Source organism: Myripristis murdjan, chromosome 7 (genome assembly GCF_902150065.1).
Source record: "Myripristis murdjan chromosome 7, fMyrMur1.1, whole genome shotgun sequence".
Lineage (NCBI taxonomy): Eukaryota > Metazoa > Chordata > Actinopteri > Holocentriformes > Holocentridae > Myripristis > Myripristis murdjan.
Genome location: NC_043986.1, coordinates 33,483,807 through 33,502,483, shown reverse-complemented (window position 1 = coordinate 33,502,483; position 18,677 = coordinate 33,483,807). Strand labels below are relative to the sequence as shown.

The window sequence follows — 18,677 nt, the reverse complement described above, 5'->3', positions numbered from 1 at the left end:
CCAGCTGATCTGGCTTGTGACAAAAGATCAGCAGATCAGCTGGCTTTTGTCTTCTAGTGCCTCTACAACATTATGATCTGTTCTGCAGACAGGTTCTGTTAATTCTATAAAGTATGTGTCAGATGCATGTAGCATGGTGCACAACACACAGCTGAAGCGTTCTCTGTACACTACAAAGAGAATATGTCAGCATCCAAGTTGTATTACACTTGGATTCTGGGACTGTTTAACTACGTAGTGCCACAAAAACAAATACATATTTAGATGATGGTTCTGAAAATATCACTGCCTTCAGTCTGATCTGAGGATACTAATATATAGAGCTGCAACAGGAACATGTGATACACATTTAAAGACACAGTCAGTGCACATTTTCAATGCAAAGGAAACGTGATGACGTCTTACCTGTTGAAACACAGGCCTTTGATGGTCCCCCTCCTCTTAGTGTTTCCTTAAAGGTGCAACATTTATCTCAATCAACATGTGACATCATTTAATAACTTTCATAAATCAACCTTTGTCATCCAAGTAATTGTACTGGGTGTCAATTAGACAAGAGAGAGAAACATACCTGTTCTGGAACCTTTTCTCTTCCTCCTATAAAGTGATACCAGAGAAAAAAATCATCTTGGTCAACAGCCAGATGCTGATTTGACAGCAAATGTTGCTATCAGCAACATGTTTTGGTTTTGAGCTCTAAATGCTAATTCTACCTGCACTTTGTTTTGGTCTCTTCTTTCTTCGCCACATTACTGCAGCTGCAACTGCAACTATTATAACAGCAACCAAGACCAGTGGTACAATGATCGCTGTCTTGTTTGAACTGTCATGTTTTGGTCCACATTCAGAATCAGCTGAATGATTTCCTGGTCTGATCTGCTGAAGACCCTCAGATTCACATCTGGAATAATGATGGAAAAAGCTGTTAGTGAAACATTTACAGATGACATGAATTTACTGCAGCTGTAAGACACCAAACACGACCATCACTGCTCTTGGAGTTGTACTTACTTTGTGTGAGGTTGGCAAGATGTAGATGTTCCATTTGAATATGTTTCCCCTGTGCAGTCGCTGCACTCTGTGTCTGTTGTTGCTGTTCCTGTGCAAGTGTACAGAAAATAAAATGACATGTCATAATCTTTCAAATAATTGAATTTCATAAATAAGTAAATTTCATTAGACGGGTCTAATGTCCTCTCAGAGCATCTGTGTAGTAAAAGGTGTTTAATAGGGCTGGACAATTAACCGAAAAATAATCAAAACCGACATTTAGAGCCTCTAACCGACGTAATCCATAAATTTTGATTTTTGCCATAATCGCCCAGCCCTAGTATTTATGCATCCAAACAGTTGCACAGGTGTGTTGGAGCCAGTTGAGGCAAAGTGTGACAGAGAGGATCCTTCACACTGCTGTTGCATTGCATCACACTTTATTTGCTGGTGTATTGCTCCCACTGAATATTGTGTCTTATGCAGATAATGCTAAACACAGTTCATGTCCATGGTGCTGAGGATCCTTCTGTGGGGAAACTGGTATAGAATCAGATTTGTGCCAAAAAGAGAAAACAAAACTTCTTCTGTATCAAGCAAAACCTGGAATTTGAGAGAGAAAAAAACACTGAAGCAAAAAAGTCATCACAAAAGTAAAACTTATGACTTGCAAACAAATTATTTGTGAAAAAACTCGCCGACATGAGATGTTTGTGCCAGAATTGCAAACAAAAATTCAGGCAGTGTAAAGCAGAGGGCTGGCAGCGTAACAACAAAGTCCACAGGGAAGGCAAAAGGCTGATCAGTGAGAGAGAAGCAGGAGGAGCTGTAAAATAAAGGACATATTACCAAAAATGGAAAAGATTACACAAATAATTTGTTTGAAAATTCCAAGTTTTACTTTTGTGATGACTTTTTTGCTTCAGTGTTTTTTTCTCTTTCAAATTTATATTTTTGCTTGATACTGAGGAAGTTGTGTTTGCTGTTTTTGGCACAAATCTGATTCCACAGACTGGAGCCTTAAATATGAGCAGACAAACCTCTTTGGCTGATGTATTGACCAGGTTTACAGCTGCGGTGTTTCTGTGCTGCAACACAGCCGTACCATCTACGATCAACACAGAAGAATCCATCTCGTGGTTCACAAACAGCATCTGATGTTGTTGTGCACGGGCTTTTCACCTTTAAACCTGGATCTGTCACCACAGAGAGCTGAGGTTACATATCAAGGTACAACACACACAATCTCTGCTGCACAAGCTACTGATGTACCAACATTTACAGCATATTTTATGATTTGTCATCCTGAGCCTCAACAAATCCTCAATAAAAGACAAAACAGTTAGCATGTTTTTTTCTAGGATTGCTCTAATCCCTATAGATAGACAGATAGATAGATCGATATACTTTATTGATCCCAACCAGGGAAATTCTGGATGTGCACAAGTGCATCATGTAATCCTGCTTCACAGCTCACTGCTGCCACCTAGTGGTTCAGTGGTTAGCACTATCGCCTCACAGCAAGAGGGTCCTGGGTTCAAATCTTGGCTGTGTGTTTGCATCTTAATTCTCCTGTCAGTGTCCCTGACCAAGGCGGCGGCATAGAACTGGACCTGGTCCCTGAGTGCTGTGGATCAGCTGCCCACTGCTCCTAATAGTTAGGACGGGACAAACTGCAGAGGAAGAATTTCCCTACAGGGATTAATAAAGGCTGCCCCTTACTATCATTTCAAGTTCATTTGTGCTACAGCAGCTTTGTCTAAAAGCAGATGATGGACTGCCATGTTGGATTTTCTTTCACATGTCATAAATATGATGAACTACAATGGTATTATTCTTCAAAACATGAGTCTTTTCAAACGGATTATTTAGAAGTCTATTTTATTTCTTTTATTTTTAATGCCAGTCTCCGACGAAGATCAGGGTGGCAACCACTTCCAACAGCGAGTGTGTCTGGCAGGGCTAACAGGAACTAGCGAACCACTGAGTCACATCAGGTGCTGAGATTTCAGACTTTCAAAAAAAAAAAAAAAAAAACTATGACTGAGTAAACATGCTTATTGGGGTTTTAAGTATCAACATACCCACACTCCACCAAGAATGAAGCAATCAATTGGAAATGTACCTGCATCATACTTTGTACATGGAAAGCACTCTGTTTGTCCATTAGGCTGGTCCAGGAAGGTTCCATCAGTGCACGGCTCACAAGATGTAGTTGTGTACTCTGTGCAGTGTTTATTAACTCTGTTTCCTGTGGAGCAGAAAATCAATATTTCATTTCATCTGATACAGTTTGGCCATTAGAGCTTAACAAATACATTTCACTATGGCAGAACACTTGTGCTTTTTAGCTGCTCAAAAGGTTGTCCGCTTATTCCACTGGTCCCGTTTTTGTGACTTTACAGCAACAAACATGTCATTTGTCCAGCCTTTTCAGTTTGAACCCGAACACAACACAGAAAATACTACTCAACCCGAGCCTCAAAATGATGACCATCAAAGACATGATGATGCGAGAGTGGGGCAAAATCGATGGTGTCTGTGCAACAACTGCGTCTCCATGACAACCGAGAGAGAGAGTGTGTTGTCGAGAGCTCCAATTTTTGTCAGGAGCTGTTCAAAGTAAGCATATAGATCAAGCTATCGATGTATGATTAGCCGTATTCCAATATAAATGATTTCAGATAGCATCCACCGCAGTCACATGCTTTACAGCCTACATTATGAGGATATAACAGTAATAAAAGGAAAGAAAAACCAAAAAAATATTCCAAATTATTATGGGTATTGTTAGAAAGTTATTAAGTGTAGGCCTATTATAACATGGGTATCTTTATAAAAATATAAAACAGTCGCAGTAGCCCAGTATAATGTGACACCCCAAGTGCTCCTGCTATCTAGCCGGCTAGCTCTGCAAAAATGGATACGTGAAAAAGAAAAAACCCAACGAGCAGCCGATTCAACATGTATAATAATAATAATAATAATAACAGTAATAATAGGCGCAAAAGCTACCACCAACCACGTATGGCGGCCGAAATCGCGTGTGTGTCATAATAGCCAAGCAGACCAAACATAGCCTGTATTTTTACATTTGACTGTATTTTACAGATTCCGCTAACTGTTCCACTGTTATGAAAAATAGCGGCCGTTATCCTGGTAATTTCTCTGTGTGAGAAATACAAGGTGTGGCGTGTGAGTGTGTGAACGGGTTGAAATGTGTGTGTCTCATGCCCAATGCGCAAGACTTGAGAGCTTTGAGTAGCCTAAATCAAAACATTAACCCGTGATCACATAATCCCATGATCGTAAATTATTTACTTTTTTCATAGTTTGTACATAGAATTAAAAACAATTTCACAGTGTTAAACGTGTACAATGTGGCATTGTGATGATACCGCCGGAAGGTAAGTATGCGCGGTGCTAATAGTGCTTCTCCCTGGTGCAACCTTTTTACATCACTGCCCCCAGGGTGCATTGCGCAGGTAAAATAATGGCTGCCTCCGTAGGTAAAAATATGTACTAAACAATGTGGATTTTTAAAGCAATGGCCATATTTTATCTGTTTCTAACAACATATTCAGATTTCTGCTCAAGCAGGAGCAAAGAGCTGTGTGCTGGTGAGACCAGCAGCTGAATGCTCCTGGAGCTCAGTCAAGTACTGCAAAGACTCAGAGCTCTACCACAGCTAAACATGCCTTTAATATTCAGGAGAATCTTACCAGGGCGACACATAGGACAACATTCCTGTCCTACTCTGTACATGATACCATGACAAGTCAGAGCATCTCCAGTGACGACAATCAGCATAAATATCTATGAACAGAGAGAAAATGATAATTAGCAGTTGTTTTCTGTCAGTCTAATCTGGTTAAATCTGGTTGACATCGTTAAACCTGATGTGTTTTATTACCATAAGTGATACAATTGACTGTCTCCATCTCGAAGGCATTTCCTCTGGGATGGTTAAGGCTTTTCAGAGAATCCAGACAGTCTCACTGAGATTCAAGATGAGGAGAGATTTAAAATCCATCTCTTGAAGAGGATATCTGGAATTTAAAAACAGAAATAGAATCATCACATCACAGCATCATCACAGTAGTTTCTTTACTGTGTGTAACTTGCACATGTGTCTCTCACTTTCAACACACACTCACAACCCAGGGTGTAGTGGAGGAGCAGCCCTCTCCCACAAAAACAGGGGATTAGAGAAAAAATACTTTTGATCTGTTGACTGACAGCTTCCCAACCTATCAGATTTATGAAAATGTCCTCTAACGTGACAGAGCGAGTTTTGATATCGATATCTATATCTATATATATAGATATAGATAGATAGATAGATATATAAATATATATATATATATATATATATATATATATATATATATATATATATATATACACACACACAATATATATGTGTGTGTGTGTGTGTGTGTGTGTGTGTGTGTGTGTGTGTGTGTGTGTGTGTTAGGGATGCACATGGTTAACCGTTTAACCGTTAACCGATAACAGTAACTCTAACCGATTAATACTAACGTCAATTTTGTTTTTAAGCTACGTAATTCAATCAACTCATGGGGGCGTGTCGACAGGTGCAACACATACCATCACGTGCTTTCCATCACAGCCCACCACAGCGAAGATGAAGAGATCAAAAAGGTGTACGCAGTGCTGTTTGAGATGAGAAAAATCCTGATATTTTGTTGTTTTTGTTCATTTGGTTGATGTTTATTTGGCTGTTTTTGCACATTTAAAAATAAATAAATAAAGCCCATGAGAATTTTTTTGTCACGGCACTTTTGAATGGGTCACAGTACTCAAAAAAATAAAAATAAAATAATAGGGGAGGCAACCGCCATTCCGACATCCCTCCAATCTATTATTAAAAACTCCTGAAACGGGAAATATAATATGTCTAGTACACGTATTAATGTAACTCGGGCTAGTGTGAAACATGTTAGATTCATGTCTGAATCTCAGGGATCACTGACTGTAAGCAGAAACACAGTGTCAGTGACCTGTCACAGCAGCCACCTGGAGCGCAGCTCTCCATTGAGCCCGTGTGTCTCCATGCACGCTGGCATCATATGCAACATTAATATTACAGATATCAATGACGGCTCTGCAGATGACACCTGAAGTCACTGACTAATTCCAGTCTCCTTCGTGTTGTACAGTAGGGGAGGGTGTGTATCCTTGTATGCAATTACGCACAAAACACACATTACATTGAATATTTTTTTTTTTTATCTCCAGACACGTCGCGGGTCGTCCAGGTTTACAGTAAAATTGTTCGGAATGAAGCCGCATCATCCAGATAAACATTGAGCTCCATCAGAACTGTTTAAAAATCAGATTTCAGAAGCTCAAACTTTATTTTGGAAATGAAGCAGAACACACAACTAAAGAAATCACCAGCGCCCTCGCTCTCGACATAATTTAAAAAGCAATAGCAGACGATTGAAGCCTACAGTAGGCCTACTGTTAATTATATCTAAAGCTTGTAGCTTTTTTTTTTTTTTTTTTTTTTTACATTTTAGATGAGTAATCTAACTATTTGCCGTCATTGTAAATCTGCAGTTCAGCACCGGACAGCGCCGAGTCAGTGACTCTCTGGACCCTATCTTGTGCCACCCGCTATCCGCTGCCACTCCCCGCTACCCGCAAATTGCGGATTTAGGAACTTCCACTATCCCTAAACGATATCTTGCGCCACCCGCTACCCGCTATCTGTTATGCCGACTCGTCATTTGCGCCTGGAGGTGTGTCCGTGGGTGTGTTTCATGCGCTATCCCTAAACTTGCTATCTTGCGCACACACCAGGACCACCCGCTATCCGCTATCCCTAAAGTTTGGGCTGTTATGAGAGCGCGCCCAGGCGGCTTCAGTGCGCGCCCCGACGGAGCCTCGCCACGCACACGGTCGGACTGATACCGGGACGCCGCCGGAATGGACTGAGTATATTACTCATATAGACTGTTTAGAGGAAAGACTGTTTTAATTGGACACTATCGCCAGCACGGTTTATTGTTTTATCATAAGCCGGCAGCTGTGCTATAGCCTATTTTTATTTTTAATATTTTATTTGCCCAATCTACCTTGTCAATAAATTAGTTTAGCCTACACATAGTTCCACCTCTGCCTCTTGTGTGTCTGTGGGATTTTACTCAGTCAGTACAACCTTATGACACGTCCACTTGGACACATGTGGCTCCACCTCCCGAATTAACTCGCCTATAATATAATATATAATATGTATAGAAAGCCACCTTGCTTTAGCCTCAGTAGAAGCCCTGAGAAAATCTACCTCCCTCTCTCCATCGCGGGTTTAGGATTTAGGATTTAGGATAGCGCATCCTGCCCTTAAAGGCAATGGCACCTGGCACACTGATTGGTTTAACTGGCGTAATGCCCAAAACACGCCTATGCATAACATAGCGGGTAGCGGAGGTGTTTTGCGGATAGCGGGAGGTGCACAAGATAGCAACTTTTACGGGGGAACGCCTCTTCCTAAATCCTGAATCCGCAAATAACGGGTTTAGGGAGTCTGGCGCAAGATAGGGCCCTCTGATTCCAACCTTTCCTTACATGGAAAGCCTTGTCGGAATGGTGGGACGTTTGTGTGTCGGAATAGCGGTATTTCGGGATATGTCTAAATGTCGGAATGACGGAATGTCGGAATGGCAGCATGGAAGGGCATTTAAATCTTATCGGTTAACGGTTATTAACCGTTAAAGGGTGTCGTTAACGGTCATAAAAAAAATCCAAAATGTGCATCCCTATCTACAATAAATTATACAAATCAAATTTCCAGGAAACAGAGTGTGATGTTCTTTTCGAAATGGTTAAAGACAAAATTAAAAAAATAAGGGAGGTTGATAAAAATATTCTAGATGAAGACCTAAATATCTGGGAAATTGAATCAGCTATAAAGCAAATGAAAAATGGAAAATCCCCAGGAATAGATGGTATAGGCTAACAATAGAATTCTTTAAACACTTTTGGAATGACATTAAAGATTTATTGTATAATGCTTTTACAGAATGTAGCCTATAGAAAAAGGATGTTTATCCTCAACAATGAAAACAGGGTTGATAACTTTATTACCTAAACCAAATAAGGATTTAATGAAACTCGATAATTGGAGGCCAATAACTCTTCTATGTAATGACTACAAAATATTAGCTCTTGCATATGCTAACCGACTCAAACAGGTTTTGGCCGAATTGGTGGATGAATTTCAGTCTGCCTTTATTAAAGGTAGAAATATACATAATAATGTCAGACTAATATTGGATATGCTAGACTATCAATCCCTCATTGAATCAGAAGGCTTCATTCTGTTTATTGATTTTTTCAAAGCATTTGATTCCATTGAACATACCTTTTTGATCAAAACTCTAGAAAAAATTGGATGTGGAGAAAAGTTCTGTAAAGTTATGAAAATGTTCTACACTGACATAATTAGTTACATCTCTCTTAATCCAGGAATAACCCCCAGAATAAGAATCTTTCGCGGAATTAGACAAGGATGTCCTATTTCACCGAAACTTTTCATCTTGTGTACTCAGATACTGTCATATTTAATCGTTAATCATCCAGAATTAAAAGGGATTACATTTTTTGAATATGAATTTCGAATAAGTCAGTTTGCGGATGATACAGTAGGCTATTTTTCCTGAAAGATAAATCAATAGTCGAAAAAGCTTTAAACATTATTTCCATATTTTCCAGAGCATCTGGTTTGAGTTTAAATTTGAACAAATGTGAATTACTCCCACTGTATCCTTGCAATGACGTTCATGTAATGTCCATTCCAGTAAAAAATGAAGTAAAATACTTAGGTATAAATTTGATTAAGGATGGTAAATTAAGGGAAAGCAACAATTTTCATGAAAAACTAGAAAAAATGAAAAAAACCCTAAATCAGTGGCTAAAGAGAGATCTTACCATTTTTGGTCGAAATATATTGTCAAAAGCCGAGGGCATTTCAAAGCTGGTTTATCCAAGTCAATCTTTATATATTGCTCCTCCAAACATTAAAAAAGCTAATTCTATAATATACAATTTCATATGGAGAAACAAAACACATTATATCAAAAAATCACAGCTGGTTAAAGATAGCAACAAGGGAGGATTAAAAACATTAGACTTTGAGTCAATGGTGGGAATGTTCAGAATAAATTGGATAAAAGCCTTTCTGTCACAAAGTGAATCAGTATGGTTTCATATCCCCAAAAATATATTCAAAAAAATAGGAGGACTTGAATTTTTGTTAAAATGTGACTATGAAATCACAAAACTGCCTGTTAAATTATCTGAATTTCATAAGCAAATTCTACACTACTGGAAAATGTTATTTGCCCACAATTTTAGTCCACATGGCTCCACCTTATGGAACAACAGAACAATCTCAGTAAATAGGAAAACTCTATTCAAGCAGAGTTGGTATGATAAGAAAATAATATTTGTAGCTGACCTGTTGGATAACCATGGTTCATACATGACATTAGATTCCTTTAATGAAAAATTTAATATGCAGTGTTCTTACAGAGAATATAGTAAAGTATGTAAAGCAATACCAGTTCCCCTAATTCAGTTAATTCAAAACACACTCTTACATTAAAAAATAAGGATAAAATTACCAGACATTCAAATTGGACAAATTAAAATTAGTGCTAAAAAGTGTAATAATAAAGTAATACAGAATATGTTTAAAGGTTTTTTTTTCATGACCATGAAAAAGCTATAAACATTAAAACAAGTGAAAGTAATTTAAAAGTCTCAAACAAGTATATTAAATATTTAAAAGAACCAATCACCCCAAAAGCAAAAGAGTTACAATTCAAAATTATAAACGGCTATTATCCAGCTGCAGAAATACTAAAGAAAAGATTTGGATTTGAGGTGGAACCATGTTGTTTTTGTCATGCAGATAGTGAAACTATTGAACATCTTTTTTTTTCTTGTCCAGTGGTAACACAATTCTGGAAAAATGTATGGAATGGTTAAGTAATAAAATAGAAAACATCATACCATATAACAAACAACAAATTCTTATATTTAAAGATAATGTTTCTTCAAATACATCAGATTTGGTTAATATTATTATAATTTTGGGCAAATATCATATCCACACATGTAAATGGAAAAATAAAGAACCTTCAGTAGTATGGTTTAAAAATGAGTTAAACAAATACTTTGCTTCCTTAAGACTACTAACACATTCATATGAAAAAATTAACAAGGTGATGGAAATGGCAATGCAGTATAATGTATATAATAGCAAAGAGTCTCACTCAGAAAAAGTGCCTTGTTTATATATTTAGATATATATTTTTTTATTCTGTATTATTTCTTTTATTTATATATTTTGTACAAGCCTTGTAGATTTTATTTTATTTGAGATGTCTTGATGTGAGATAAGAATGCAACTATGTTTCCTGTTGAGAGATTATGTGAATTTCAATCGTTAATAAAGTTTGGAAAAATATATATATATATATATGAAGAGGCAGACATTTTCAGTGCTAGGCTTCCTTATTTACCAAACAATCCAAACACAGACCCTTTACATGTACAAGACCCATTGGTCCAAAATTAATTAAATAATAATAATTAATAAACAAACGCCGCTAAAAAGTGATTGGTATTGCTCTTGCGGAACTAGGGAAGCAAATGTCATAGTTCAAGTTTAATCCTTCATGTACATGCCAACATCCAGACGACCGTGTGTATCACGGTTTACCCCACTGTACACGACTCGTGTGTTAAACAGGCTGGCAGACGACACAAGAACAAAGCTGGTAAACACGGTAACGTCGTAGAAATACATTACTCACCCAGACTGCGCGTACAGAAGACGACTTACTTTCGATTTTAGCCCGTGTGTCTGACAGCCGTTAAAAACGCCCACGAAACGTGGCCATAGGCTTGTAGGAAAGATAGCCGAGATCAGAGCCTATCTAATAGCTCAGCGCCTGACTCAACTTACGTCTGATTGGCTGGCGCGGGCCAAGTGTTCCGTCAATCTTCAGTGTTTACATCCGGTCCCGGTTGGGTACAGACCCTGCTGTTGTACGTGGTTTTGGTGCTTTTCCCTCCGAAATTCACATTTGGTAGAGGCACCAGCTCATGAATGAGACTCAGTGTTTATGTAAATATACAGCATGTAGCTGGACAGACAATATCGCGGTTTTCCCGTATTCCCCAGAACGGAAAAGCTAAACACGCTAGCCTGTGGAGCTAACACTAGCCTTGTCATGCAGCGGCTCCATGCTTGATGTGCGGATGCCGCCGCCGCACAGATTGAAATAAAAAACAAAGTCATATTGTAGAAGTTAGTCTGTCAGTGTGTGAGCTGAGGAGTGTCCAGTCCAAATGTCTCTCTGGGATGCATGATCTGAGCTGTGGATTCAAGTCCCTCTTTCTCTCTCATGTCCTCTGTAGTGATGCTGCGCTCATCCTGCTCGCTGCACATCCTCTCAGCTCAGCTCAGGACACTCGTTCAGCAACACTCAGCATTTACAGCTGTCTTTCTGAACACGTTTCAGTACCAGCAGCTAATCAGCTGCAAAGGTGACCCATCCTGTGCTCTGTTGCTACAGCCTCTGGAAGACCTTTAGTCCAAATTCTATTTTCAGTGTGAGGCAGACACAGCCTTTGGTTTTGTACAGCTTTTAGTCCAAAACAAAACAAAACAAAACAACAAAAAACCGCAATGATGCCTCCAGTCTCATGCTGTTTCTTTCATCCTGCTCTGAGCCCAGTTCAGAAGCAGCTGTATTTTTCATACAGTTAGAAATAGTTCATAGCATTAGTTTGACACAAACATGTATGTGTGACACTCCCACCTTCTTGGTGAGTGTTACTAGCAAGGTTGATCTTCAGAGTGTGGTTGCAGACCAAAACTCAATTTCCTAAAGCATTTTGGGAAATGAAGTCCAGTCTAGTAGGGATTAATGTTGCATATTCAAGTAATAACAATGGCAACAGCTTGCAGAATGACTTAAAATTTTCATTTATTGTTATTATTATTATTATTATTATTCATTTGAAGTACAACCCAGCCATAATAGAGTGGAATTCAGCAGTTTAAAAATGCTGCAACATGGCAACAAAGCAGTCAGTGCTATGCCCTGCCATGACAGAGGAAACTCCAGCACCACAGACGGACTGGGAACAAGATTCAGCCCTGACCATTTTCATCTGGACCAGCCCCATTTTCCCCAATCCCCAACAATATCAGGCTATTTCTAACATATAGGCTAAGCAACAGATATCAAGGTGACACCCTAACAACAGATGTATAGAGTTTCATAAAATAATATAATAATAAATCATCGCCAAGAAACAGCCCAGAGGAAAAGTTGGCACCCCAAGAGGTGCATTTAGTCATCTGATAACTCTCGGCGCACTTATGCTACAATTCCTAACTTAAATCAAACACATATTACAAAGTCATATATCATGAATATAGTCTATGACAGAATGCATCGCTGTTATTATACAACAAAAGAGCTAAACTCAATTTTCCCTTTGGACAAAAGCTTCCCTTATGGCCTAAAGGTGATCTGGAAGTGTGTGTGTGAAGTTGGACATGAATTACCAGCGCTCTGTTTAGTCCATCATCTGACACTGTGTTTGAGCTGATCTGATGCTATTCACACATCAGGCTTGACAGTCACCATCTCTTGCTACCAACGCTGTTTAAACAGGCTCATTCACTGCTGTGGTCAGGCTGTCACCCCTGCTGGAGCGAGCCAGAGCCACTGATCAGCTGAGCCATGATGGCACCTCACCTTGACATCATTTAAAAAACAGCAGCACAGCAGCTCTGAGGAGCAAACAGAGGAGAGTAGCATGTCCTACTGCAGACAGTGAGAGGACGTCTCATCAGTGCGCTCCTTTCTGCCGTTCTGTCGATTACCCCATCATTGTCCAGAGCCATAAGAATGACTTTCTCTGGAGCCAGAAGCATGAACACGTCAAGAGGCATGTTAACATTTATGTAAATGAATGCTCTCAGCTGTTGAAATATGCCTTTATTGTGGCAGACTGAGAGAAATGCAGGTGTGTTGTATTATGGGAAAAATGTTGTCAGCCAATGAGAGTCGCTGTTAGGGGCTTGTGTAAAAGAATGAGGATGTCCAGTAAAGCTCTCCTCCTGTGAGGACTCCAGTGAGAGCAGACCCACTGTGTTTCTTCTTGGCTCATGTCAGGTGTGTTCAGCATAATCTCAGTCTAGCACTGGGTGCTCACGTTAAGGACGCTGTACAGTCGTGTTCTGATGACATCAAGTGTGAGAAATGATAATAACAGAGCACTTTCCCACCTTGAGGTTATATTTCCTTCTCTCCATATTTGTTCAAATGTGTCAGCGTTAGCTTTAGTACTTCCCCTGGTAATTGTCAAAACATTGCATAATGGCAGCTAAATAGATCAGTAGATAAATATTTGCTCTGAATAGCTGAGTCAGCCCACACCCATATCGAACTATTAGCCGACCAATCAAATGATGGGAGTGCCACATGAACATCCTCTCCTGCAGGGTATATAACAGGAACTGTGTGACCACTCCATTTCCCTGAGTACATGAACCTGACAGAATATGAGCATAAGAGTGGGGTGTGGCACAAAAGCTAATATCTCACATGTAGAGCTTAAATTTATAGCTATTAATAGTATCAACAGCTATAAATATACACTGTAGATAGATGACTCAAGTGTGAGCTAATAGCAGAATATTGAAGATATGTATTTATGAAACACACAACAGCACAGAATCCTTCAGGCATGTCTACCTTTATTCCCTGCTTTTCACTCCAGGCCTGCCCCTGATCCTTCTCACTGCCCCCCTGCCCATCCCCTTGAAAGAGGGCTAACATAACTTGTGGAAAAGATGGGACAGATTATTTTTTTTAATTCATTTATTTATTTTTGGTGCGTAAAATGTAAACCGTGATATACACACACACACACACACACACACACACACACACATACACAAACACATGACTGCTACAACACACCCTCTCCTAAACAATGATTTGCAAATATGTGATTTTGCAGAAGTTGATATAAATTGATCATGAAGAGTCAGTAAAAACAAAAGTTTCTTCACAGTAACGTTCATGTTGTGTTGTGCTGCAGTGGGACTTGGCCTTGCCTCTTGCACACAATCAGCTGATGAGAACTGGCTGAGTAACACGTGAAGAAGCTCCTTTAACTTCCTGCTCTCTCTTTGTGTCAGTGGAAGCGCTTGAGTCCCGACTGAACGGTGACAGTAACTCACGTGAGGCATTAGCTTGGACTTGGTCATGAAGTCTCCCTCAGGTGAAAACAAGCTGTTTCTCTGTGGTGGATGGCAGACTGGCTCTGCTGCTGTGTCTGTGAGACAGGAAGAGCTGGGTGGCCTGTCTGTCTCACCACACAGAGGAGGGTCAGTGTCACGAAGCCTCATGACAACATCCAAACCTACCACTGCTGTCCTCTGCTGGCACAGCCCTGGGCTTTAGTGTTAAGATGACTGTTGCATTACAATGTTGAATTCAAACTTCTCTTCATGTGTGTGTCACAGGATATTGTGATCTGATTAATATCATTTTAACTGATCAACTCTGAAGGTGTCCAAACTCCTCTCTCTGTGCTCCCAGTATCAACCTGTAGATCTGCCTGGATTGCCCTCTCTTCATTTAAAACCTTCCTTCTTGATAAAGCTTATAAGTAGGACTCTCCCATAGTTCTGCTGCTATAGGCCTAGACTGCCAGGGGCCCTCCAATGATGCACTGAGTTCTCCTCTCTCTCCCCTCTCCTTCCTCACGTATTCATATTCCATTAATACATGTTACTAAGTGGCCGTCTTCTCTCTCCTGTAGTTGTGTGCTCTCTCCTCTGTTATAATTGGCTTTATAGTTCAGTGTCTCTTGTATTATCCAATGTATCCTATAGTTCAGGACAGCTTGACCACTTGGAGCGGGCTCCGTATAACAGAGAACAGATAATACAGGAGCCAGATGTACCTGCACCTGCATGTACCTGTCCATGTCCGGGTAACTGGCCAATTATACTCGGTTGTGTGTCCAACCTCTGTACGGGGCAGGCCCACCCTCTGTTCGGGGCAGGCCCAGCCCAAGAACATAAATGTGTATAATTTCCTAATATCGGGGCTCATTCTGACCGTGATCCTGTGAGAGCTCTGTCACCCTGAGCCCAGTGCTGCCCTACTTTATATGTGACCATAATAAATATTTCATCTGAGAGCTGAAGATTGACTCCGGTTTGTTCTTGGGCTTTCAACAAAAGAATCGGGTGCTAAGACCTCTTCCTTCTCTCTTCCTCTGTCTCTTTTCAGCAGGTATTTCTGCCTCTGGAGCTCTAGAGTCTGCACCCGTGATGACAAACCACCTGCTGCCCCTAATTTGACGTACTACAAATAAAACTGAATTGGACTGAACTTAAGCTGAAGATATTGACCTCTAGACTTGGGTGGAAACGAGCACAGCAGAGAAAGACATAGTGGTAACCTTGGAGACTGTCCTGTGAAGTCCACTCAGCAGTATATGCTTGGTAGTCTAGATGGAAAAGGGGGGTCCACGCGCATAGGGTGGGTTTTTTATCAGGACCTGTTTTTTCTTAATCATTGAAGGTTGTATTTTAAGATTCTGCCAGGGACCAGGCTGAAGTAATGTCCCATGGGGTTCATTTTTAAACCTTTCTTACAAAACCCTGGTACAAAACCCGAAAATGGAAAAAATAGAAAATAGCATAACTTTTGAACGATACATGCTACAGGGACAAACACATTTTTCCATACAATTTGGACCCAGGGAATCCATTAAAATGGTTATTATTAAGATTCAAGCACATTTCAACTCCATTTCAGAACAAAAACTACAATAAAAATAGGCAAAAATCATCAGATCACATCTATATTTCTCTGTTTACTAAATATTTTGGGTGGATTTATCTTGCCAATTATTTTTTCTCAATCTTTGAAGGGTGCACTTTAAGCCAGACCAGGACCAGGCTGAAGTCATGTCCCATGTGGTTCATTTGAACCCTTTCTTACACATACCATAACCAAACCCCAAATAGAAAAAATAGAGAATAGCATAACTTTTGAAGTGCTCATCATAAAGAGACAAATGAACACAGTTTTCCATTCAAGTTTTGCCAAAGGAATTCATTAAAATGGTTATTAGAAAAATTCAAGCACATCTTGACTCCATTTCTGGACAAAAATCACACAAAAACAACAAGCGGAATCATGCACTTTACGATACAAGCATGAAATTTGGCACACGGTTAGAGCATGCCCTAAGGATCATTTTTGGCTACAGGGCCATCACAGATTTGTCCCGTGGTAACTGTGGCAACCATTTTTCAAAATGGCTGCCACCTGCTGTGATTTTACCTGTAACTCAGGTTCTAGACCACCTAGGATCTTGATCCTGGTGGCTAATCCTACATTTTCAAGGATGAGGAATACAGTGGTTCTATTTACAACATGCTAGCAACTACCTAACTACTTATTTCTGGCATTCAGTTAATTAAATAATAGAAAATATGTATTTTGTTAGAGTATACTGTACATGATTTCTAAGATGTTGACAGATATGCCATGAAATGTGTGTGTTATGGCAATGGCCAAAGTGGAACTATACAGCAGTACATTAGATGTGTGGATCAACAGTAAATGCATACCAGACATTCTTAGCCTAAAGGCATATTTAATAAAGCCAAAGAGGAAAGAAAGTGTTACAACACAAAGTTGTGTATAATGACACAGTCCACCACAGTGACAAAGGGTAGTGTGTTAGGGTTAGAACTGAAAGGAGAAATGAAGAGCTGCCTTGGCACATTTGCATCTTCCACAACACCCCTATTTGCAACCACAGCGGAGGAGGTTGCGACATGCCAGGCTTGCTTCTGGTACTGTGGTCCAGTCAACTGTAACTATCTTTATGTGATAATCTCTTAAGCTGCATAGTCCTACAGTTTGGGTTTTCACTTCCAAATGGCTACGGTATTTCCACAGTAAAGTACCCATTCTGAATTTCACCAAATATGCATAAAATTGACTACAAATTCAAACCATTTTGGTGTGATTATTTTCAAAATTGAAAAAATGAAGAATGGGCACAGAATGGGCACTTTACTGCACAGTAAAGTGCCCATTCTGTGTGACATTTTACATTTTTTCAATTTGAGAAGTACTCAGTTTTATGCATATTGGTGAAATTCAGAATGGATACTTTACTGAGGAAATTTGGAAGCGAAAACCCGAACTGTATGTCCAGCTTAAGAGAGTTGGTAAAAAGTTCATGAAAATGTCGATGTTTTGACAAATAAATGCATTTCTGATGCAATGGTCATTATATTTTTAGGGTTAATAATGAACAAATAATAAACAATAAATGAATATAAGACACAAAAGCAAGCTACAATGGTCTAATATTGAGGAATTTCAGTATTCGCAAGTGGTGAAATAGTCCCATGTTTGGGATCAAAAATAAAAATGAAGAACTTGCATAAAGAAAAAATGTTTTATATCCCAAGAAAGAGTAAGCTTTGAACTTTAAATTATAACAGAGATCAGATTTTTTAAGACATTCCACATGCATATAGGCCAATGAAAATCTGACACAAAAAATTTTTTTGGATTTGGACCCAAGTGCGTGGGATGTCCTGAAAATTTGGTGAAATGACATGGAATGACCCATGTCCATTTATCACTTTTTATAATTTTTTTTATCAAAAAACATATTTTAAATAGGTCAAAAAAAGTAAACATCCAAAAATGATCCCTATTAGAATCAATGTGTTTAATGCAATATTTCTTCATTCTTGTTTTAAAATAATGATTCTTATTATATTTTGGTCAACACAAGAATAATTTCATGTTTTACATGTTCATTTATCACAAGGCTACTGAACCTGTGGCCCGGGGGCCACATGCAGCCTGTGCATCATTTTTATGTGGCCCGCCACTATCATGTAATAAAAATATTATGATTCTATCTAATCATTTTGGGTATAAAGCCTCATTTTGTTGTAACTTGATCGTTCCATCATTAATCATTGCATGACAATCTTTTATTCAGTGAAGTTTGGCCTTGGATGGAAATGTAGCTGTTTTCTGTATGTTTCATTAATTTTTAGACTACTCACGTAGCCTGTGACAAAATTATTGCTTAAACATCCAAAACAGGACAGACATGTTTAGCTTGTGGCCCTTGGACACAGCTGAATTTTGCTGAGTGGCCCCTGAGTCATCTTAAGTTGAGTAGCCCTGATTTATCGCCTTGTTTCATTTGATCAAAATATTACTATCAATGCAGCTATCAAAACGTCACCATTCATTGTTTGTCTGTCGTCTGTCTGTCTGTCTATGCACGTCCACACATATGTACACACACACGCTTGTCTTCTCTCTTCTCACTGTGAGCAGCTGTTACAAACTACTTGTTTGTGGCTGTGAGCGCTGCACACAGGGTCACTGCATTTCCAACACTACTGCTGGCTTTGCCATCTTTGTTTCTTGGACACATCTTACACCTCTTTCTCTTCTGCTGGCCCTGTCTGCTTCTCTCCTGTGGCTGGATTGCTGCTTTTGTCATTCTACACCTTCCCATTGCTTCAGTGATGTAGGTTTGCAGGCGTGGGTTACCTTCCAGTC

At 39.4% G+C, this 18,677-nt stretch overlaps 2 protein-coding genes across 8 annotated transcripts in view; both read right to left on the bottom strand.

Annotated features, from left to right (window-relative positions):
* The window catches only part of LOC115362120 (tumor necrosis factor receptor superfamily member 14-like), a 74,253-nt gene that overhangs the window by 2,193 nt on the left and 53,383 nt on the right, over nucleotides 1-18,677 (bottom strand). The window lies entirely within an intron of this gene.
* The window catches only part of LOC115362123 (tumor necrosis factor receptor superfamily member 14-like), an 80,571-nt gene that overhangs the window by 39,740 nt on the left and 22,154 nt on the right, over nucleotides 1-18,677 (bottom strand). For 2 of the 7 annotated variants that reach the window (XM_030055929.1, XM_030055930.1), the window contains exon 6: nucleotides 1,012-1,099. The exons of 2 other annotated variants lie outside the window; for them this stretch is intronic. In XM_030055929.1, the coding sequence (XP_029911789.1) occupies nucleotides 1,012-1,099 (88 nt within the window). Of the gene's footprint in view, nucleotides 1-1,011; nucleotides 1,100-2,030; nucleotides 2,187-3,115; nucleotides 3,242-4,712; nucleotides 4,807-4,903; nucleotides 5,040-10,838; nucleotides 10,928-18,677 lie in introns of those variants that run through there. 3 more of the 7 variants (XM_030055931.1, XM_030055928.1, XM_030055924.1) reach the window with 3 other exon arrangements.